Source organism: Eptatretus burgeri, chromosome 12 (genome assembly GCF_056783735.1).
Source record: "Eptatretus burgeri isolate ZD-2024b chromosome 12, Ebu_testis_v1, whole genome shotgun sequence".
NCBI classification, from domain to species: Eukaryota; Metazoa; Chordata; class Myxini; order Myxiniformes; family Myxinidae; genus Eptatretus; species Eptatretus burgeri.
This window is the reverse complement of record NC_140972.1, coordinates 49,312,866-49,336,454: the sequence shown is the minus strand read 5'-3', so window position 1 is coordinate 49,336,454 and position 23,589 is coordinate 49,312,866. Positions and strand designations below refer to the sequence as shown.

General features: G+C 43.9%; 1 protein-coding gene across 4 annotated transcripts in view; it reads right to left on the bottom strand.

Moving 5' to 3' along the window:
- The window catches only part of TJP1 (tight junction protein 1), a 141,394-nt gene that overhangs the window by 69,580 nt on the left and 48,225 nt on the right, over nucleotides 1–23,589 (bottom strand). For all 4 annotated transcript variants that reach the window (XM_085850463.1, XM_085850462.1, XM_085850461.1 and 1 more), the window contains 7 exons: nucleotides 17,987–18,043; nucleotides 17,442–17,566; nucleotides 15,131–15,233; nucleotides 11,189–11,340; nucleotides 10,263–10,483; nucleotides 10,000–10,103; nucleotides 5,231–5,399 (listed from right to left, as the gene is read on the bottom strand). In XM_085850463.1, the coding sequence (XP_085706589.1) occupies nucleotides 5,231–5,399; nucleotides 10,000–10,103; nucleotides 10,263–10,483; nucleotides 11,189–11,340; nucleotides 15,131–15,233; nucleotides 17,442–17,566; nucleotides 17,987–18,034 (922 nt within the window). In that variant the 5' untranslated portion in view covers nucleotides 18,035–18,043. Of the gene's footprint in view, nucleotides 1–5,230; nucleotides 5,400–9,999; nucleotides 10,104–10,262; nucleotides 10,484–11,188; nucleotides 11,341–15,130; nucleotides 15,234–17,441; nucleotides 17,567–17,986; nucleotides 18,044–23,589 lie in introns of those variants that run through there.

The window sequence follows — 23,589 nt, the reverse complement described above, 5'->3', positions numbered from 1 at the left end:
ACCAACCACTCTGATGGACCACTCCGATGATCATTGTTACTGAGCCTATAGGAAGAAATTTGAATGAAATAGTGCATCTGAGTGGCTCACACAGAGATGAGTTTCCTCGTGTGCATTGGGAATCTTGGGAATCTCATGGCTGCATCTGGATTACAACTGTTGGAGTCGATTGTCATCCAAATGTAGTTGTACACATTCAATCTGGAAATGCGAGCACATCTCATCATTGAAGCGGCACTCAATGCCCTTTTGCTGTGCAACACATTTCAATGTGCCTCCATCATGACAACATGGAGATTCTGCTGACACAGGACCCAGAGATATGGAAACAAAGGAAGCCATGGAAGCCACAACACTGTCACATGAGAAGAGTGTAACATATGTGAGTGGAGACCCTGACCTGGACAAAATTGGTGTCCTGTCCTCAATGAGAAGCTGATGGATGCATGACTCAATGCCGACAGATGAAGTTTGTCAGGTTAATGTGTCGACCAGAATCAGTGACTTTCTTGAGAGCAAAACCAAATCCATTAAGTCTTCAAGGACTGCTAATCTGGTTGCAGTACATGGATATGGTGGTCAGGTATGGAGCATGTGCCAGAACAGCGCGTCGCTGCGTCCACTTTCCGCCGGTACTCCAGGGGCCTCCGTCTGGCCATCCCCCAGGCAGAGCCAGGCCCATCCCCATTTCCTTGAGATGATGGTCAACCTGCTGCAACCATGAGGCACGTGGTCAGCCCACTGGCCTCCTCCACTCATGAGACTCCCTCGCTGAGAGAATCTGGTGAGCAGGATCAGCGTCAGGAAAACGAGCCACATGTCCATACAGCCGCAACTGACGCTCATGGACTATGCAGGTAACAAATCTCATCCGAGTCTCTCTCAGCAACCGCTCGTTGGACAGAAAATCTGACCAGCGATAGCCAAGGATTCTCCGAAGAGACCTGGTACCAAAGGAATTAAGTCTCCGTCTAAAGATCCTTGGTCAGAGTCCAAGTCTCGCATCCATAGAGCAAGACTGGAAGTACCAAGGACCTGAAGACTCGGACTTTTATCCTCCCGCACAGGTACCGGCAGCGCCACACCCCATGATCCAGTGAATCCATGACTCCCCAGGCCCCGACCCAGACGTCTATTGACCTCTGACTCGCAGCCAGCAGAGACATGAATATCACTGCCAAGGTAAGTGAATCTCTCCACGACCTCAACATCCTCACCACAAACAGACACAGACAGAAGAGCAGCATCCAAGATGTCACCGAAAGCCTGGATCTTAGTTTTGACCCAAGAAACCCGTAATCCCAGCAGTTCCGACTCCTCATTCAGCACCTCGAGGGCCCCTAAAAGGATGTCTAAAGTCTCCGCAAAGATGACTGCATCGTCTGCAAAATCAAGGTCCGAGATCTTGACATTCCCAAACGATGCACCACAGCTTGATCTCTCCGACATCCTCCCTAAAATCCAGTCCATACAAGTGCTGAAAAGTGTGGGGGCAAGTACACATCCCTGACGAACTCCAGTAACAACTGGAAATAAGTCAGAGATGGTACCACCACACTTCACAGCACTCTCAGTACCAGAGTAGAGTTCAGACATCAGATCGATCAGTTTTGGTGGCACCCCATGAAGACCAAGAATCCTCCAGAGGACATCCCGATTCACTGAATCGAACGCTTTACAGAGATCAACATAGGCTGCAAGCAGACCCTGTCGAAACTCTCGTCTGCGTTCGGTGAGGAAAAGAAGGGCAAGGATACGGTCAATTGTTGACCTCTTTGGTGTAAAGCCTGACTGCAATGGACGCTGGTGCTCAAGCAGATGGTGGCGAAACCTATCAAGAATTATCCGAGCAAAGACCTTGCCCGGCACTGAGAGTAGCGTCACCCCTCGGTAGTTGTTGCAGTCTTGGCGATCACCCTTCCCTTTCCAGAGAGGGACAACAAGGCCCCTCTTCCAGTCAGTTGGGATGATGCCTGTGTTCCAGGCAGAGCACAAAACTGCATGCAACGACACGAGTGCAGCATTTCCACCAGCCTTGAGAAGTTCAGCATGGATGCCACAGATCCCTGGAGCTTTGCCCCATTTCAAATGGTTCACCGCAGCCCGTGTTTCCACAAGCGAAGGTGGACCACAGTTGATTTGAGGGTCAGCAACAGGGATTGTAACACCCTTGACGTCCAACTCGACAGCTGGGGGATCAGCCTGGTACAACCGCTCAAAGTAACCAGCCCAGCGGGCCTTCACTTCAGACTCCTCTGTCAAGAGCCTACCACTCTCTGCTCGAACTGCAGTGCTCCAAGGGATGGGCTTGGATGAACGTAATGCGTGAATTCCCCTGTAAGCGGGATGAGAATCACCTGTCCACAGGTGATGCTCTACCCCCTCACAGATTCCTCGCACATAGGCCTCCTTGTCCACCCTCAGTGCACGTACAGTTTTATGCCTCAGCTCCCTGAACAGCTCAGCTCTGCCATTCAGCCTGGCCCTGCGACTCTGGCCAATGGTATCCAGTGTCCCTTGAGAGACAAAATTCTTCTTTGCCCTGCGGTGAGCTCAAAGACATCCACCGGCAACATCAAGGACGGTGGTCTTGAAGGCAATCCACAACTCTTCAGGACCCCCCAAATCACCCAGACCCCCCAAGTGTCCACTCAGCCTGTTCGCAAACTCCTCAGCTACTCTCTCATCCCTGAGCTTGCCAACATCCAGCCTAGGCTGGGATGGTACCATTCTCCAGGATTTAAGGTGCAGCTTTAGAGTTGCTACAACAAGCCTGTGGTCAGTATTGAGGAACTGAGCACTCCGGTAGACCCTGCAGTTCTGGATCATCCTCCAACGACCGTCAATGAGGACATGGTCAATCTCCTTTGCCACACCGCCAGCGTTGGAATACCAAGTCCAGCGATGAGCTTGTGGGCGCTGAAACCATGAACCGGCCACCCTAAGTCCATGACTTCTTGCAAAGTCAAGGAACTTAGTGCTATTCTAGTTCATAGTTCCTGACCCATGGGGACCAACACACACCTCATAACCACCCTTATCAGTTCCAGTCGATGCATTGAAATCCCCCAAGACTAGAAGTGTATCTCATCTGGGGCACTGATCAACCACAGACTCGAGTGTGGCGTAGAATGCATCCTTCACGGTGAGATCACTCGCCTCAGTCGGAGCATAAACCGAGACCAGGGAAATGACACCGAAGGAGTGACGAATCCTTAATCTCATAATACGCTCGTTGAACGGTGCTACCTCACTTATCATTGGGGTCAGCTTATTGGACACAGCTACAGCAACTCCTTGGGTATGGTAACCATCAGAGCGACCAGACCAATAGTAGGTGTAACCACCCACCATTATCTCGCCGCAATCCGGTCTCCGAACCTCAGAGAGAGCTGCAATCCCGATGTCCAAACGCTTGAGCTCAGATGATAACAGAGACAGGTGATCATCCTCTCTTAGGGATAGTACATTCCCGGCACCCACCCGAAAGGACCGCCTCAGGTTAACCCAAGGAGACCGCCATCTGGTGGACGACACCTCAGCACCACTCCGACACACTCTCCCGCAATCTGACACAGGGATGTTACCCCGTGGTTTCCCTCCTATCAATGATTGGGGGTCCCGAAGGCTTTGCCCCAATCCCATCATCCGGTGAGCTGCCCTGCGAAGGGAAGCTGCACAGGAGGTACTCCACGGAGTGGGTTTTCAGATTTTTTTGCGTTTTTGCGTTTTGCGGAATGAAGGGTTTTACGGTGGCCGGAGTGCAAATCCTGCCACCAACCTCCTCATAAAAAGTAACCCAACTGCAGGAGGACGTCCGCAAACACAGTTGGGCACTAGATATGGATGGCCGTTGGCTCACAAGGAGCTCCGCCGCCCTTTGACATGGAATGTCAAAGGGCGGAGGTGGTACATGTCAAATATGGTGGTACATGGAATGAAGCTTCCTTAAGGAAATTTAGAGCAAGCAATCACTTCCATGAGCAAGTCAAGGTGTTTGATTTCATCAGCTTCCATCCAAGATGTTTCTCAATATTTTCCCCTTGTCATATTACTTAAGGCTTTTAATATGCCATTTCCTGAGTATGAAACAGTTAAGAGAGTTTCTGTTGCAATTTGTTTGAGGTCAAGCTATATAATGCTTGGACTATTATCAGTCCCCACAATATTTAAAAAAAAAAGGAAATGAAACCAAAGGCGATGTTTTTGATTTTTCATCAAACTTGGAAGTGAGCACACCACCACAGAGGAGTCACTAAATAACTACTTAACAAATTAAAGTTTTGAGCGAACAAATAATAAATCATGTGAGCTCCAGCCATTTTAATCTCAGATCACTTGAACTTGGAGGACAAACAAAAGAAGAGGGGAAAAAAAATTTCAACAATAAAATAACAAAAAGGGGGAAAATTAAACACAAGCAAAAAGGGATGAAAAAGTGCACGTGTAAACGAGTGTTCAACATGAGATGGAGTCAAGATGAGTGAAAACAAGTACTGTAATGAATCAAACTTTTTACTGTGCAACACAAGGAGCTCAAGAAGAAGAAAAAATATATATTTAGAATAAAAAATAATCGGTATTTATTGCACATGCAAGGACTGAGATATGTTGGGGGTGTTGGGGTGTTGATTGAATTTCTGGAGTAAAGTTGATTGGTCAGAAAAATCAAACTCGGGAAGTGATAAAATAAATGAGAAAAATAACTTCTGATTTGACGAAGAAGGAAAAGAAAGAGGAGGCAGAGAAGGAATTGGCGATAAAAATTAAAGATTAAGAGAAAATGGAGGAGCAACCAGTGAAGATAGTAAAGGAAAAAAAAAGTGAAAGAAAAGGAAGAGTAGGAGGAATAGGAGGAAAATAAAGATGTTTGTGTTGGTTCCCCTCCCTCCCCTCCTCCTCCCACCCCTTCCTTCTCCCTCCCACTACCCCATACAACTCAAAATATTGAAAGGAAATGAGTCACATGATGTCCACAATGCGAAATGATTGAACATAATATTTAGGTTGGGGTGGAGACGTGAGCAGAAGGAACAGAATCTGAAAATCAAAAACAGAAGCAGCACCAGCAGCCAAAACATTCCACATGGCACTACAAAAGGACATGCATTCTTCCTTTGAAGTCGATTCCAACTTGTCATTATTGAAATCAGTTCCTCACTTTAAGGAGGATCAGTCATGATGCTTTATGACACAAGTCAATGCTGTGTGAAAAGCACAGTCCTGTTACCATCACGATCAGAGTCCTCCGACGAAGGAAGGCTGTCATCGAGCTCCGGCATGTTGGTGAGGGTCTTTCGTTCGTCCCTCTGCACCACCAAGCGCAGCTTCCCCTTGGACTTCTCAATGAGTTTGCGTGCATCTGCCAGCGACATATTCTCAGTCACCGTACCATTGATCTGCAAAATAAATCGGTGCATCCACCAGAAGGAATGAGTTTGAGTTTCGCAGAAGGCAACCAGCAATGTTGGTAAGAAAAATAGACAGATACAGAGATGACATTGAATGGGTGGCCCAAAAGGGATTCAAAATCAGGGTCTTCCACATGAAAAACATGAGAAGATGGGAATAGGAATTAAAATTTCACAATTAAAACATGTGGGATATGCCCCGGAGCGAGGATTAAAACTCATGCCTACTGTTGTGTGAGGGTACATCAACCCAAGACCATGTCTTTTTTTTATATTGGAGATTCCAGTCATTACTACTTCCAAGAACACTCAAACCCTCCAACAGTGCAAAATTGTATGGCCATAACCAAAGCATGTCAATATTGACAGCCAATACGCATTAACTTATATTCTTAGTTTGGTTCAGTACCGATGATTAGTTACTGGTTATACAATCAGTAGTGCTATTTATACCGAGCACTGAACATAGCGATCTACACTTCTATCAAACATTTCAGTACATCATATTCCAATGGTAATCTGATTCGAGAACACTGCAAAGCCAATGATCATGGGAGTTGGGCGCCTGGAAAAAAGATGATGATGTGAAAGTGGTGAGATCATATGAGAAGTGAGGTTATCAAACTTGATTTGCTGACACTTGCATGACAATAGTCATGAGTTCAGCATACGTGACAGCATCATTTAACAAGAAAAAAAGCAATCAGAGATTGCAGACCCTTGCCACGACTTCTTTTGAGTAGTGTATTTTTATCGGTTAAAGGGTAGATCCAATATGGCTGCCAAACCATGTGACCGATGACATCATATGTGTGAACCTTTTGTTCCTCATGGACAGGTGGTCATACATGTAAAGTTTCGCTTCGATCTGTTCAGTTACTTCAGAGAAGATTTTTGAAGGTTTTTTATTTTTAAAACAATGTGGCTGTCGAATCACGTCACCGATGATGTCATCAATTTTTTTTCTGTGTACCATTTTATTCCTAGATGACCCTCAAAGATTTTCATACTGATCGGATGTGGCATTCTACATAAGCAATTATGACATCATAAAGAAGGAACCTATGACATCATTTAAAAAATACAAAATATAATGATAATATTAAAAAATAACACCCATTCCCCTGGAGTACTTGTGCGTCAAGTTTAAATTTTTTTTCCTTGGTGCGGTTTCAGAGATAGAGTCTGAAGTTTTTCCAATATGGCTGCCACACAATGTGACCTATGACGTCATCAAAATGTAATCAAAATAAATATGACAACTCAAACAAGGCAATGCATGTTTTGTCCACAGCAATCGGCGCAGCTGTCCAATATACACCGCCCAATGAAGGTACGTTAATTCTCATATTATGTAGAGGAAATAAAATAGTCATATTTCACTTTTTAAAAATAATAATCTATAATTCCAGCAGTGTGTGTGTGTGTGTGTGTATATATGCGTGTGTGTGGATGCGTGTGTGTGTATGCACATGTGTGTATGCGCGTGTGTGTGTATGCGCGTGTTTGCGTGTGTGTATGTGTGTGTGTGTGTGTGTATGCGCGTGTGTGTGTATGTATGCGCGTGTTTGCGTGTGTGTATGTGTGTGTGTGTGTGACTGCGTGTGTGTGTGTGTGTGTATGCGCGTGTGTGCGTGTGGGTGTGTGTGTGTGCGTGTACGCGCGTGTGTGCGTGTGCGTATGTGTATGCGCGTGTGTGTGTGTGTGTGTGTGTATGCGCGTGTGTGTGTGTGTGTGTGTGCGTGTGTGTGTGTGTGTGTGTATGCGCGTGTGTGTGTGTATGTGTATGCGCGTGTGTGTGTGTGTATGCGCGTGTGTGTGTGTGTGTATGTGTATGCGCGTGTGTATGCGCGTGTGTGTGTGACCGCTGTTTCTCGACAACCACTGGTCCAATCTAATTGAAAATTTCCAGGTATATTGCTGGGGACCTGAGTATGTGCCTTTTCAAAGTTTGATATTAATCGGACAAGTGCTTCCCAAGTTATGGCCATTTATTTACCAAATCAATGACAGGACACGTTGCTGCGTAGGCATGGCCGATGTGCCATTTAGTAACCAATCAGAGGACATGTTGCTGCGTCGCGTGTGTGCGCAGGCCTGTGCTCAGCCGGCCGACGATGAAGTCACGTGCCGTGCCGGTTATGATGGCGATCGGTGCCTTAGTTACCGTGGCGTAGGAGTGGCAATGGTCAATGGCAGCGAATGTCATGGCAAGCAAAGACAGGGAGGTAAACTTGATTTTAATTTTGATTTTAATTAACTCTGTGTGTGTAAGTATCACAGCAGTTGTTACTTCAATGCAAGCGATAATTTGTGGAATGCATGTGAACATTCCGTACGGGCACGCACCACTTCCAGATAGTGATGACAATGTATTCTCATAATTTCTCGATTTCTTATGCGCATTTATAGATAAACACAATGCCCCAATCCAGTTGGCGTTTACGAGAGCGAAGGAACGGCCTGTGTGTTTGTTTGAAAGTTTTTTTTTTTTTGCACGTACGTTTTTTTTTCTTTTGTTTTTTTTCTCTTCTCTTCTCTTTGTGTTTTTCCTTGCGATGACATTGTGAAAAGGCAAAATACATTGGTGCTAATTGAATAATTGGCCATTAAAACTAAATTGCGAATAATCGTAACTGCGATATGCGAACTTCCGGGCCACGCACGTACGGGCACGCGAGAGCGAAGGAATGGCCTGTGTGGTTGTTGTTTCTGGCTCGCGGTTTGAAAGTTTTTCTTTTGTTTGTTTGCACGTACGGCCATGCATGTACGGGCACGTACTAGAAATAATAATTGTGGGATGTCAAACGCAGTTACTTTCTGTCTGCGAGACAGTGATGCGTCACTTATAACTCAATGTTTGCTTACCAGAATTTGCAATGACTGTTACAAGCAAAAATATTCTGTGTTTGCTTCTGTGCAAAGTCTGAAAAAAGTCGTCCATACACGTGACATCATCACGCAGTGATGTCTGCAATAGCAGGAATGCACTAATAATTGGAGCCATTTTATAACATACTAAAACTCATGGAAAAATGACATGAAAGGATCGAGGATAGAAACTTTATTTGCGAGTTAAAATGAGAGGGAGAAGAAGAAGAATAGATTGACAAGAAGAAGTCACTGTGCAGAGCACGATGCTTGCAAAATCCATAAAACAAATGTGACCTCAAAAATAATTGGTTGTTGAATTAAATGACCAAATATGCAACTCCTCTTCAAATTTCAAGTGAATCGGATGAAAATTGACAATTTTAGAAATACGGCCTGATGTTGACCTTTTGGCTGATGTTGACCTCAAAAATAATTAGCTGGTTGAATTCAGTGACCTGAAATATTAATCCTCATCAAATTTCAAGTCAATTAGATGAAAATTGAGGATTTTAGAAATACCACCTTAGTTGTTGACCTTTGGCCTATGTTGACCTTTTGACCTTAAAAACAATAAGCTTCTTCCTTATGACAAACTCTACCATGTGGTGAAGTTTCGTGAAGATCGGTTTAAAATTGTGACCAGTAGGTGCAAAGACAGCCAGACAGACAGAGAGAGACAGAATAACAAAATCGACTGACCAATATACTTGAAAAATCTTCGATTTTTCAAGTAATAAGAGTATAAAATATCATGCAAACATGGCAATTTCGTGTGAGGTGTCTCACCGTCACCTAATCTAATATAAAAACTGAGTTTGTGTCTGGAGATGGATGTGTGGGTCTGAACAAGGTACGTTTTCATTACAATGAAAATACTCATGTACTGTATGCTTTTGCGATGTCTAGTGGCATGTTGTTACCAAGCAGCAAGCTAGCACATGCCAAGCCAGCCATTCCTCATTACTGGTTTCTGATGGAGTGCTTGCTTGAGTGCTTAAGCCACTTGGCAAGCACTCTTCAAGAAACTTGGTAACGAAACACGCTCAGATGCATGACATGGCAATGAGGAAAAACATCCACAGCATCATTAATTCAGCCATAATCGATGAATTTGTCCCTCAAAGGGTGGGGTAAGAGGAGGCAGGGGAAGGGGTGGGGTGGGAAGAGGGACCAGATATTGCCCCGCAACGCCGGGTATCCCTGCTAGTTATACATATATCTCAGCAACCACTGACTGAAGATAAAGAAAGATCGGTACTTTCCGGGTGACGTAGAAAGCTGAAATTTTGCGTGCGTCATTGAAGCCGGTACACAGGAAAAATTCACAATCGTTGGACAACATCCATTAATGAAAATATAAATAAATGAAAAAAATGCAGGTGAGTGACCCCAGAATGGGGAAGCATAGTAATTTTGTGTGCCAATGGACATCGAAGCCCACACAGCAGGAAAAAAAGAAAAGAAAAAAAAAAAACCAGAGGAAAGCATCCGTAAATGAAAAAAAAAATACATGAAAAAATAAATAAATAAATGAAAAATCAAATGCAGGTGAGCGACCCAAGACAATGGTTATAAAAACCAATAACCATTCAGAACAATGTAAATGCGACAAGACGGAGACGGGGAGACGGGGAGACGGGGAGACGGGGAGACGGGGAGACAGCAAAGCCAGCAGAAATTAGACATTTATGGGCGTTGCAGCTTTTTGAAGCACCTTTAAAACGATGTCACCCTCCTGGATGCTGCCATCTCGTGCAGCAAGCCCATCACCACCAATATCCTTAACATAAATGTGACTGCCGAGACGCAATCCATAGCCTGATTGTGAGGGGCAAAGAACAGAAGGTTTAGTCACTGGATATCAATTTCACACGAGTTGGTCACGCATTCAAATGCAAACACATTATAAAACTCCTGCCAAGCTGACGGCCTGTGAGGTATGACACGAGGATGGTATAGGGAAGTGAGCTTCCTTGCCTTCTGTTGGCTTGCTTTTCACCAGCATGACCTTGAGAGGCCGGGGAGGGCGATTTGGTGACACAGAGCGGAGAGAGCCCAGTGACGCGCTGCGTCCACGACTTCGGCTCCGACTTGGGGATCCTCTACTCCTCTCTCTCCTACGTCCCATACCGCCCTCACGTCGCTCACCACCTCCATCATCCCTTCGTCTTGGTCTTCGACCATCTCGACCAGAACGTCTGCAAAGCATAATGAATGCGACAGAAGGTTCTAAATTATGTACAACACTCAATGTATGCAATCAGCCATACACAATTGGAAATGAATGCATTTATCTCCTGGAATTTTTTTGGTGGCACCGAGAAACCCACCAACCACTGGCAGCAATGTGTGACACTGGCTGGAGAGCATATTACAAAGGGAGCAACTGCTATATCAAGTTTTACTTCATGATCAAATGAGATACAGTATATATATATATATATATATATATATATATATATATATATATATATATATATATATATATATATATAACATCTCAATTCTGATTTTAATTACAGTACTTATTTGTGCAGAATAGGCTTCCAAGACAATAATTTGAAAATGGCGGTTACAAAGGCAACTGTAAAATAATAGCAAAAATAATCAGAAACAAAGAAAGATGTCAAATTTTTTTTCCAACACATCCATGTCACAAAGCATCATAATTTATGGAGTCAGATATTTCAGACACCTGTCCCCAACCCAGCACTTCACCTTTTCTCTCAAAGTGTAAATTGTGCATCATTACAGAGCACCCAGGCCATGCGAAAGGCCAGGTTCACCGCCATAGTGACAAAACCATGTTCCTAGGCAACCACAAAGTGGCAGGCACTACAATGAGTTGAGTCATGTGGAGATAAAACGTAATTCAGAGACAAGGTATTCAGTGGCGCACGCACCCAGCACTACGATCGCTGTAATTACTGTGCCTATCGAGGTCTTCATCTTCGCCGTATCCCATGCTGTACTCATCCTCCATCCCATGGCGTCTCAGTGGCGGGGATTGTTGTCTCCCCAGGGGCAACTGAACCAATCGTTTGCGTCGCACTGTCTGCACAGCACACATGTACTTCATTATTGACAAACAAACATATATGCATAATAGCAGCACCAGATTGGTAATTCCAACCATAGTAAAAGCTCCCAATGCTGCTTCAATTGGGATTCAAACACAGCACCGTGACCATTCAAAATTCAGATTTTGAGATTTGGTCCGCAACGCAAATGCAATCTTCCTCAAGCACGCAATCAATCGGGGCGAGGGTAATACATTTATAAACTCAAGGAAACACACAATAAAATTTTGTGCAGGAAGAGGCCAATCAGCCCATTATGTCCATGCTGCGCCAACCCCAGTATCCATTACCCATCCACACACCAGCTACGTATATGTCCTGTCAATATCGCAACACCTTTATCTGCAATTACGTGAGGTATGTATACAATTCCAAATTAAACCTATCCACCCACTTCACTGCCACTCCCTTTCCAGGGAGACAATTTCATGCATCAACCATTCTTCTGACTGAAAACCCCCTACCTCAAAACTGTCCTAACTCATCTTCTTTACCCCCCCCCCCACCCCCAAGCCATGATCGCTGCTCCGAACAATGTCCAGTCTGTTGAAACACTACACTGCACCGATCTTGTCCACACCCTTCGTCATCTTTAAATATCCATCAGATCCCTCTGCAATCGCATCCTTCTCAATGTATAAAGTCCTGCCTCCTTCAAACAGAACTCACACAGTGCCATCAGAAAGTATTCACAGCCCTCGACTTTTTCACAATTTGTTGTGTTGCAGCCTGAATTTAAAGTAGATTAAATTTGTCACCGATCTACACAAAATACTCCCCCTAACCCTAACCCCTCCCCCCCCTCCCCCTTCCCCGAGGCAATACTTCATAGCAGCGCCTCCTTTATCAGCGATTACAGCTTCAAGTCTTCTTGGGTATGCCTGTATTAGCTTTGCACATCTGGATTTGGAAATTTTCCCCCCATTCTTCCTTGCAGATTTGCTCAAGCTCTGTCAAAGTGGATGGGGAGCGTCTGTGAACGGTGATCTTCAAGGCTTTCAACAGATTCAAGTCTGGCCTTTGGCTGGGCCACTCAAGGACTTTCACGTTCATTTTCTGAAGCCATTCCAGTGTTGCCTTAGCTGTATTCTTGGGGTCGTTGTCGTGTTGGATCATCAACCTTCGACGCAGTTAAAGGTCTTTTGCACTCTGAAGCAGGATCTCAAGGATTTCTGGCTCCACTCATTGTTCCCTCGATTCTTACAAATCTCCCAGTCCCTGCCACCACCATGTTTCATGGTAGGGATGGTGCTGGATGGGTGATGAGCTATGCTCGGTTTCTGCCAGATGTAGCGCTTTGCATTCAGGACGAAGAGTTCACTTTTCTTCTCGTCAGACCACAGAATCTTTTGCCTCATGCTCAGTCTTTCACGTGCCTTTTTCCAAACTCTAAAAGGTGCCCTCGTGTGCATTTTTCTCAGCAGTAGCTTCCATCTGGCCAATCTCCCATAAAGCTGAGATTTGTGAAGTGCTGCAGAGACTGTTGTCCTTTCTTCCAGCAGGTTCTCCCCTTCTCAGCCAAGGAACTCTGTCGTTCTGCCAGAGTGGTCTGCAGTTTCTGGGTCACCTCCCTGACAAAGGTCCTTCTTGCCCAGTTTGATCAGACAGCCAACACTACGAAGAGTCTGGGTAGTTCAATATTCTTTCCTTAAGATGGAACATTCAATCTTGTCTTCCTCCTCTAAAACCTGATGGTGCCTTCTTAAATCTGTCTCTGGGGTGTGCTTCCCCTCCACCTCTTCCCTCTCCTCAAATGGCACCACAGCCGACTCCGCTTGTGAGAAGGCCAAATGCATCAATTCTGTGTTTGATTCCAACTCTCTACATGCTTGACAGAGTCCTGCTCTCCCCTCTGGCCTAGCTACCCTGCCTCATCTTGCTCAGCTTGACACCGTGGAAACAAAGGCCTGCAAGACGATTGGAATTGCCCACGATGAAGCTGGGTCTCTGCCCTATGGGCTTATCACTTCATCGCAAACAGGCCGGTGGTCTCTCTGTCTTCTACCACCTCCATTCTGGTCTTTCACCCTGTGCTCTTCGTGCTTTGTCCCAAGAAAGCTGGCTTCCTTCTTAAGCCAGTCGCTGACTGGAAATTCTCCATCGTACAAAGTTCTTCCTTGGCACACCTGAACTCCCATACACCTGCAAGGCTTTCATGCATAGTTTGGTGGAACACTGCTCTCCCCTCCGGGCTGGCACCCCTGCCTCAGATCTTGCTGAGCACGACACCATGGAAACCAAGGCCTTCAAGATTATGGGCATCTCCCATGATGAAGCCGAGTGTATGTGCCTATCACTTTGTATCTGCCGACAGGTCGGTGGTCTCTGTCTTCTTCCGCCTCGTTTCTGGTCTTGCGCCCTCTGGCCTCTCTGTGCTTTGTCATGCCCAGGTACCTGCAGGGGGCATGCGGTGCACCACCAACCCCCTTCTAATGAAAAACTCCTATAATCCAGAATCACTGCTCACCTCCACTCATTTGTTCTCTCTTTTTTTTTTTCTCCAGCTGTGGAACTAACTTCCACATTGTCTTCAATCTCATTCTTCCCTCCAGGTCTTCAAGACAGCTGTTCACCACCATCTCAGATCATCCCAATACACAAAACCATGGTGTTTTCTACACCCATTAACCCCCACCACCACACCCTAAATTCTGCTTCTGTATCCATCTTGTCCACCCCTGGCATTCTCCCCTACTCCTCATTGTTACACACATCCCTCGTCTGTCCATTTCCATCTATATTCACCCTTCCCTTTCTGCTGTTCATTTTGTTATAGTGTGCCCTGATATGTTCAGTGTTCTCGCTCTTCCACGAGCTGAGACTCTGTATACAAAAAAATTATTATTAATACCCAGTCTCTATCCACACAGGAGAGTCTACATCAATTCCCTCATTAATGTCATGTCTTTCTCTTGATACAATACTGTCTTTCACCCAGATTGCCACACCTCCATTTTTTTCTAGCCCACCTATCAACCCTGTAGCCTTGAAACTGGAGAAATGCGGTGAAATTTGACTCTCCCCATCCCCCACTTCCATCCCTCGAGATTTCTCTCGACATCCCTCCTGCACTCCAATATCCTCCCACGACTCCGATTGTACTGCCCCCCCCTCTCCTTTATGTAATTTTCTCAACTCCATCAACCTTCTCTGCCCCTCCTCACAACCCAAAATCGGTGGTGCCATGTATTTAACGGGAAAGCTGCATCCAATACTTAACTTGCTCTGTACAGAAAAACTAAAACTACTTAAAGCAGATCAAGTCTCGTAAACAACGACAGTCTTCATGAAAACTGCAGTTTGCTAATCCATGATGAGCCCACAGACAAAATTTAACATGAAGATCATTTTCAGATCATGCAAATGAAATATAACAACACAGAATTGGTCTACTGCGCAGCACAAAATGTCCCATTGGGACAATAAAAAAGTAATATTGAGAATAAAAAGGAAAAGCTTTCTCAGAATGCACAAAAAAAATAAAAACAAGCAACAGAATAAATAAATAAATAAATAAATCACAGTCTGATGAGAAATAAACTTGAAACATAATAGCAAGCTCGTAACGGTACAAGTCTACTTGCTGCAAATAAGCAAAGTTTTGGGAGATCGGCCTCTACCAGACAAGTGCAGGCTAGAATGTCGCTCGCACGGACTCTGCTTCCCACCACACAATCCCAGGAAATCCCGCAGCCGGCCGGCCAGACCCCGCGCGGAACACGACAACAATTCCTCATAATAGTCACTCCTCACGTCGAGACTCACCAGCTGTACCGTTTTGCCGCTTTTCCTCAGCTGCTGCACAGCAAATGCGTGTTCCACATTGTCCATGGCCACACCATTAACCATCATGACTCGGTCGTTTTCTCTGACAGTGATGAAGAGGCGTTAATTTGGCACACAAACACAGCCGTTATATTCTTATCATTGCCAACTACATGATGAATTAAGTTTCACAATGTTTCATCAGAAAGGGATTGGATTGCCATTTTCATGGATATCACCAAAAGACGAGTGCATCTGCCGACGCGTCTTCAGAAAATTTAATCAATCATCCCATTTCCTTATACAGATTAATTCATGTGAAAATTTTCAGGAAAGGGTTTTTAATCAAGTTGATTTGAGGCTCATGTAGGAGTCAGTCCCGAAAGCTGGGTTCATTTGTTCATTGTCCTCCAGTGCCCTTATCCTACGAATCGCATGTAAGACGAGGGCATTAGCGGATAGTGGGCAAATCAACAGCGTATGGGATTTAAACCTGAGATCCCTAAAACATGACCCGGTATCCTGAATGGAGAACCAAACAGGCAATCTTTGAATCGCAGCCATTCCAAACTTAAAGCTAGAAGTGTGTACACCTCATTACTAACATGCACAAATTACCATCTTGAATACCAACCAACATGCATAAATACTTGAACATCTTCAACACAAAGTTGGAATATCAATTGGAAGTTAGATCTCACTCGTGACGAAGAAACAATTAAAAAAAGGCGACAAAATGCGTCTTATTATTGAATGCGGTGCAAAACAAATTCAAAGGAACTAGAAGGACACTCAACGGAGCGCATACCTCCACCCCGTAATACCTGGTCCACGAGAACATATTGGGCTCCAATACATTCTTGAGATATCGTACTTTATTTTGTTTTCGGAACGCTCTCTCTCAATGGTGAAGCATCACTTAAATTATCAGATTCGGATCTTCACCAAAATTGAATCGATTCTTCGTCACACCACCCAACATGTCCACCAAGTTTCATCCGAATATGTCCGCAACTTTTTGAGATATCGTGCTATATATCATTTTTGCCGCAATCTCTCAACGGTGAAGAATCACTTTCAAAATTCTAGTAGTCTTTTCCGGATCCGGATCTTCCCAAAAATCTAATCAGTTCGTCCTTGTCACACACACCCAACCTGTCCACAAAATTTAATCTGGATCCATCCAAACTTTTTTGAGATATCCTGCACACAAACAAAAACAAACAAACAAGACAGGAAGGGGTGAAAACAACCTCCTTCACCTTGGGTGGCAAAGGTAATAAATTTGAAAATAATTTTGGATCAATTAAGTGGAGTGGGAGTTTTATCATCATGAACGGACACTGTCGAAATGGCCATAAAACTTGCCTGTTGCCAATAAAAAAAGACTTTCGAGAAATGGTCTTTCCAGAGATACAACAAATTCAACAACATTCCTATCTTCACATTTGAAGCATCAAAAGCATTAAATTTAAACATCAAAAACAATATAATTACTTTGAAAATCAGTCATTTCAAGGCATCAGCAATGGGTGCTACAGCCATTTTATAAACCCACGGTACATTTTAAACTGTCCAAAAGATCGTCGAGAAGGTTGTACGTACATTAATTTCAGGACAAGGACATTCAGAAATATCAGCCGAAAGGAGCATTTGAAACGGTGAACAAATCAACAGTTATGGGATATGAACCTGGGATTCCCTAACATCGTTTGCAAAGTGCTCAGAAAGGAACATCGATCGGGCCAACCCTTGCTCGTAGAGGATATACCGACAATGGCAAAACACTGTTAAACACGTGTACGACACATACGACAACTCGGAGAATGGGACACCTGCTTATAAAGCAGCTCCACCAGGGTGCGGAACTGGGCAGAGCCAGGTATTAACCCAATCTCCATCAGTCGGTAAGGAACAGCCTCTGCGGGCTGAGCGAACGCAGCAAGCCATTCATAACTCGACAACCTGCAATCATGGAGCGTGTAATGATGTTCGCGCCAAGAACCGCAATGGCTTTGCTGAACAGCCGGCAGGCCGTGCCACCGTTGAGGTGACGCGTGTCGCAATTTTGAAATGGCAAACGCAGCACTTACCGGCTGTGGAGTCGTTGTGACGCACAATTTTAATGATGAAGGTGGTTCCAACAGAAAAATTGTTATTCTCTCATTGAATAAGCACATGACAAACAGAACAATTTGAGATACAAGGAGAATTACTCCAGGATAACACAGGGAAACTGTGCACAACCACAGATGGGCATTGATGATGGTTTAGGGAGTGTGGAGGGAGGGGGAAGGGTGGGGTGACTCACTCAAGTAGGCCATCTGCTGGGCTCCCCTGCAGAACGTCTGAGATAACGATGGATGTCTCACCACTCTGAAAGTGAGGGTTATCTCTGCCGCCTGATACAGCGACACCAAATCCAATATTAGGAGCCTGTAGAAAGATGAACCGTTGGTATGACGGGCAATGTTTTGGGCACAGAAAAGTCCTTCTCAATCACAAAAGTAATACCCATGACTGCCGCAACCTATTGTTTGGCAACTTTAAACACGAGCAGAACAACGCAGCACTCAAACAGATGTGTTGATAAACCTCTCGAGTCCAACAAACGGCTTCCTGGAGAACGATAACAGATTCCTTGTGCATCTCGCTTCGAACCTCGATCTCCGAGCAATTTTGTGTCGAACAGGCTTCTCCTTACTTTCCCCGAGTCCCAACAATGAATTGACCGATAATAAGGATCCGTCCAAGCACATTTGCAATGTCAGAAGCACAACATGTTTGCAACACAACTGTCAGCCAAAAATAAATAAATTAGAAGATTAAAAAAAAAAAAACGACGAACATACGTACCCGGTGCAGGTTCACGGTGTGCTGTTCCCAAATCACCGTTTCCTCCATTGTTGAGGACTGCACGACACAGGGAAGAAATTCGGAGTCAATTAAATATCACTCAAATGGAATGAAATCAGGACGATCATGTGAATAATTAAACAGTCATCTGTGGTACATACAGCAAGTTAAGAAATCACGACGATCCTTCCTTGACCGTCAGCAGAAAGAAAAGAGACCTTCAATTTCGATGACTGACTAATCATTCACAAAAACAACAAACTCATAAGGTTCATCGTCTTCTTGGTTGTCCAAATCAAGCTTTAGCATCACTAATGGCTACACGATGACCTCCAAAAGGCACACGTCAAAACCAAAAAAAATTATGTCACCATTTTCCTTGACATTGCACGGCAACACAGAGGTGATGGATAATAATTCATCGCATTCTCACGGAACTCAAAACCACCAATGACGGCCAAACAAACCGAGCAATGAAGCTGCACTTCAAACCAGAAAGGTCATGTCACTCTTTGAAGGTGGTTGTGGATCCCGTGGTGCCGGAGCACAGATCATGCACGGCATTCATTCCAAAATAAAGGGTCAATGCTTTGAGACTATCCACTCAAAATGAAACTTGCTAGCTGCAAAGCAAGTCATGAGACGCCGCCTGTATAACGGGCATCATTTCATCAAAATACCAGGACTGTCGAACAATGTTCTAACTGTTACACAAATGCTCCAGGCCCCATTTACCCAGAAGGCACCAGCACACCAAGGAGAAACCATGGGTAAAACTCTTCGCTACGCGTTGCGGATAATTTCATCCACAAAGGAGTCGCGAAGAAAGAGCATCACCAATCGTGCAGAAAAAGGCCCTACAAGAATGGGAAACATGTGGTGAAGAGTATTTTTTTTAACCTTGATAAGATTTGTGGTACCCTCGTAAGGTGAGGAGCAGGGGGTCAGGGGAGGGAGCACGAGTTCTCGGTGAAACAGGAACAACAGCTTATCTGGGTTGAGAAATACCCATTATTCTTTGAACTCCACAAAGCACCATGTGAGGTTCACCCTGCCTTTGGCTCCATGGGCATCGATCCAACTAATAATGAAGGGACTGAAGTACAACGCAAAACACTATTGCATGGGGGAGCAGCGCAGAGCACACAAGACTCTTTCACCTAATGACCCCCACTAACCTTGTTATTATTACATTTTATTTCCCGGGGTTTTTTTTTTTTAACATCCGCATGTGCAATCTCACTCCCTAGGCAGTGGGCTGTTTATAAAACCCAACCTCAGGAAGAACCTTTGGTACGACAGGATAACACTCGCTAACCTTGGATTGACAGCACATTTAAATATACCCACAATTGCCCAATTCGAATTGCATGACATTCACACAATTTTATCTCACTATAAACGGCTCCCAAAACCAAAATATGATGATGATGATGAACACCACCACCAACTTTGATCATTCATAAACAGAATGGCTGAAAAGGCAGCAAAATATTGGACCCAACCTTTCATTCCTCATAAATTATATAATCTGTTGATTCAATACAAAGCCAGCTTCATTGTGGATGGCACTGACAGGTGAGCAGTTTCCTGCTTTGGGTTTTGGTCATCACGAAAGTGGTCCAGAAAATCAGGAAGGACAATGATTGGTTTGTGTAGTTCACACAATGACGAGCAAGCTGAAGATGGTGCCATTTCAAGGTCAATGACGAGGGAGTACGATGACACGATGCATCTTTCTGTTGGACATGTGGTGATACCAACCGGTGTTGTGCAGTGTGCACTCGGTGTACAAGCTCAGTGCAGCAGGCATCTATTTTGTCTTCAAACCTTGAAGTGATTGGCAAAGCCTCTGAACAACAGAGGAGGAGGTTTTCAAATCAAGCCTTGAAAAATCTCATCTTTGGTGTTTTTCTATCAAGATCAAAATTCCAGAAATTTTCCAGTTTACTGGATTTTCCAGTTTACAGACCAGACTTGAGCTTTGAGGTCGTGGAATAAGTCGGGCATCGAGTATCGGGTATCTTGAAACTCACAGACATTCTCGTACGCATTACCACGTTAAAATTTTGACAACTGTAAAGGATGGAACATGAGGAAGCATCTTGGTTTTTTTCCTTGCAATAAGGCAGAGGTCAAAACAATGAGGCATCAACAACACTTTGGAGCGGTGCGTCTGATTTACAAATTAAGGTTGTGAAAAATTACTATTAAAGTGTAACTTTTTTTCTTTTCTTTTTTAAATAAAGAGAAACGGTGCTGGGGTGTAACCTTGGAGTACACTTGCCAAAATCTGGAATGCCTCGTTTCAGTAGCTCACAACCACTGAGGATTTTTCACAAATTATTTTAATGGCTGTAATTATGGACAAGCCCTAAAAATCCCTGTGCATGTCAAACATGCATCCAGAATGGATGGAATCAAAGGCCTTGGAGAAGCGGACAAAGACCATTGCCATAAGAGGAGTTTTTATTTCTTTATACCCTCAAGGATTTGACGTCGTATTGTAAAAACCTGGGAAGTTGATCAGATATTCTTCGTGAAGCCATTTTGTTGGCACTGAAGGAAGGGACCCGACAAGTTCGTGGAGCCTGTTCAGCAACCTCCTCTTGTAAAGTCACGCAGTAATGCTGGTAAGACCGACGTAAAGGTAGTTCAAAAGATCATGGAGATATTTACATTCTTTGGCCACCGTTTGGCCTTCTCTTCATTTGAAAGAACATTGTTTTAAGTCCAGCAGACGAGATCTGAAACTCATAGCTCGAGGGGAATGCGATGAAGGCCAAACGGTGCCATGCAATTTCAGAGAATGGAGAGACCTCAAAATGGGAAGTGCTCCTTTAGAGACAGGGCTAATGGTAAAGACTCTCTGAGACTGAAGACAACTTGTTGAGAAGGTTCTTGGAAATGTGGCTACTTGCTCTTCGTTTCCTCTGGTGTTCCTGGGAGAATCGAAGGCTTGGATTATTTAGTCACTGTCGTCATTCATGATTATTCCCATCATGCTGTGCTCGTTAAAGAAGGAAGCTTTCTGGATCTGCTCAAACCTCTCTTCTAAAATAGGCTTTTCTTCATTGCTGTAGGGTTCTTTCAATTCGTGTCATACATGTCATTGGGATGCGTTTCTTCCCTCTTCTGACAGAGCCAAGCAATTTCTTCGCCGAATGCACTCTCGAAGATCGAGAAATGTCTTTCCAGGTCATCCTCAACTTATTTGTGAGGTCGATTTTTACTGCCTCATGACCAAGGATTGAAGATCATATTGCTTTTGTGTTGGAAGGGATTTGGAACGTTTCAGATGGTGGTCAAAGGGTTGAAGACTTTTATTGCATACATGTGTCGAAGCTGGGAGTCATGGCAGGTACCCTGAAAGCTCAAGGTTTCAAATCAGGGTTTGGCACTTCAGTTGGGGTCTGTACGATTACAGATATGGGAAAGTCCATAAAACCTCAGAGATGTCTCGTCAAAGAAAACATTTGAAGCTTCCAGTTCAAATTCTGTTGAGATTGACGAGGAAGGATTCATTCAAGAACCACATTGTGGGTTGTGACATCTCAGAGTATTCAATAAATCTGTTGAAAACAAAATTAATTTTTTTTTTTTTTTAATTTATGAATCGACCATTTATTTAGTGCTGGAGTGACTAGGTCTGATTGAGACTAGCGACACCAAATTTAAGAAATTACTGTTAATGTGTTGCTTAGGAACTCAATTCAATTTAGTGGTACTCCTTAAATCCAAATACAATGATAGAAAGTTGTTCGCAGATGCAAAGCTTTTTTTCATTTTTTTTTCTGGACGAACACCACAGGCGCACAGACATCACAACTTAGCCGCAAAATCAATTCCCTAAAGTGCTTTTGCTTGTATTAATAGATCTTCAATCCAACAAATCAAGGAATTTATTTTAATGTTCCTCCAATTAGAAATGCTTAAAATAAATTGCAATAAGTACAATGGTTTAACAAGCTATGAAGTACTCACCTTACCCAATTTTGTTTGATTGCACAAGTTAATTGCTTTGAGGCCCAACCCAACCTGCACACTCAGCTCTCAGGCCCACCCCCCTTGCTCGTCAAAACAAAGTACATTTTAGAATCATGCCCTCACAAAATAATAGCACAAGCCTTGTGAGCCTTTGCAATTAGTCAAAATATTTTTTATACAGAGCAGATTAGGGACAATATATTCATTGCATGTGAAAATATCATTTTCAACAAATTCCCACTCTTCCCCATCCTTTCATAACAACCTCTCCATCCCCTCATTCAACACGTATAGTGGGGCAACTTAGCTAAATATAGCACAACAATTGTGCATTTTGTGAGGAAAGCACCAAATTTGGAACACTAGTAGCCTAACATATTATGAACAGATTTGGATATTGGGCCATCTCAAATTCAGCCGCTGATGGCTGTGGCAGCCATTTTCCACTGCCATCAAAAATTTTGAGATGGCCCAATATCCAAATCTGTTCATAATATGATAGGCGACTACTGTGCCAAATTTGGTGCTTCCCTCACAAAATGCACAATTGTTATGCTAAGTTGCCCCATTAGTATGTTCCACCGATGGTCCTTCCCTTCTCATCATAGTACGTCCACCTAAAAACTTGACCCACTCCAACACTCTCCTACCCTCTGCACCCACCGTTACCATAAGTTGATGGATGTAAAAGATTACATAATTTCCTTCGTCAAGAGCAGGCAAGCTATTGCGAGCACCTTGAACAAATTCCAAAATATTTCTCTAACCGACAAGAAGCACTGCATCAACGGCACAGCCAGGCTCCCAGCAAATAATGCTACCCATAGCCATGTACCGCATTCGAAAAATAAGAAGACCTACACCCTACCTCAAATGTTATTCAGGATATGTATATATATATATATATATATATATATATATATATATATATATATATATATATATATATATATATATATATATATATATATATACACACATACATATATACATATACACAGCATGAGTGTCTGTCTGTCTGTCCCCAAACCACTCCCTCAGTTTTGGGGCTCGCCTTGCCAAATCTGTGGAACCTTTTGGGGTCCCAGGCAGTGTCCTAAGGTGGGTGGGAGGTTTCATAAATACCTCTATAAAACTGATTTTGAGTATTGATCCGTACGAAGCTGCTCCCGAAACGGATGTAACGTCAGAACGGTGTTCATCTTCGTTTACCTCATGAGTGTTTGTGACATTGTATTTGGGCAATTCTATGGTAACTTACATTATTTTACATTTTAGACAATTCAATTTACTCACATTTAATAATTTGTTGACATGGACTCAGTATGTTGCACTTGTCTGCACACAGACCAGGCCCACCAGACCATAGGGTGGGCTACACTAGAATTCCCAAAGATGTACATGAGATCTCAAAAAGTTGTAGACGAGTTATGATATAACTTGGTGGACGAGTTGGTTAAGTGACAAGAACAAGCAGATTCGATTTTGGTTAAGGTCCAGATCCGAGCCATCAGTGGCACACAAAATGTAGACTATTCAGCCTGGCGTAGGTATGCACTCCAAGTGCCGTTCTGTTTCACCAAGTTGTCACTCAGTGATTTTTCATCTTTATGACT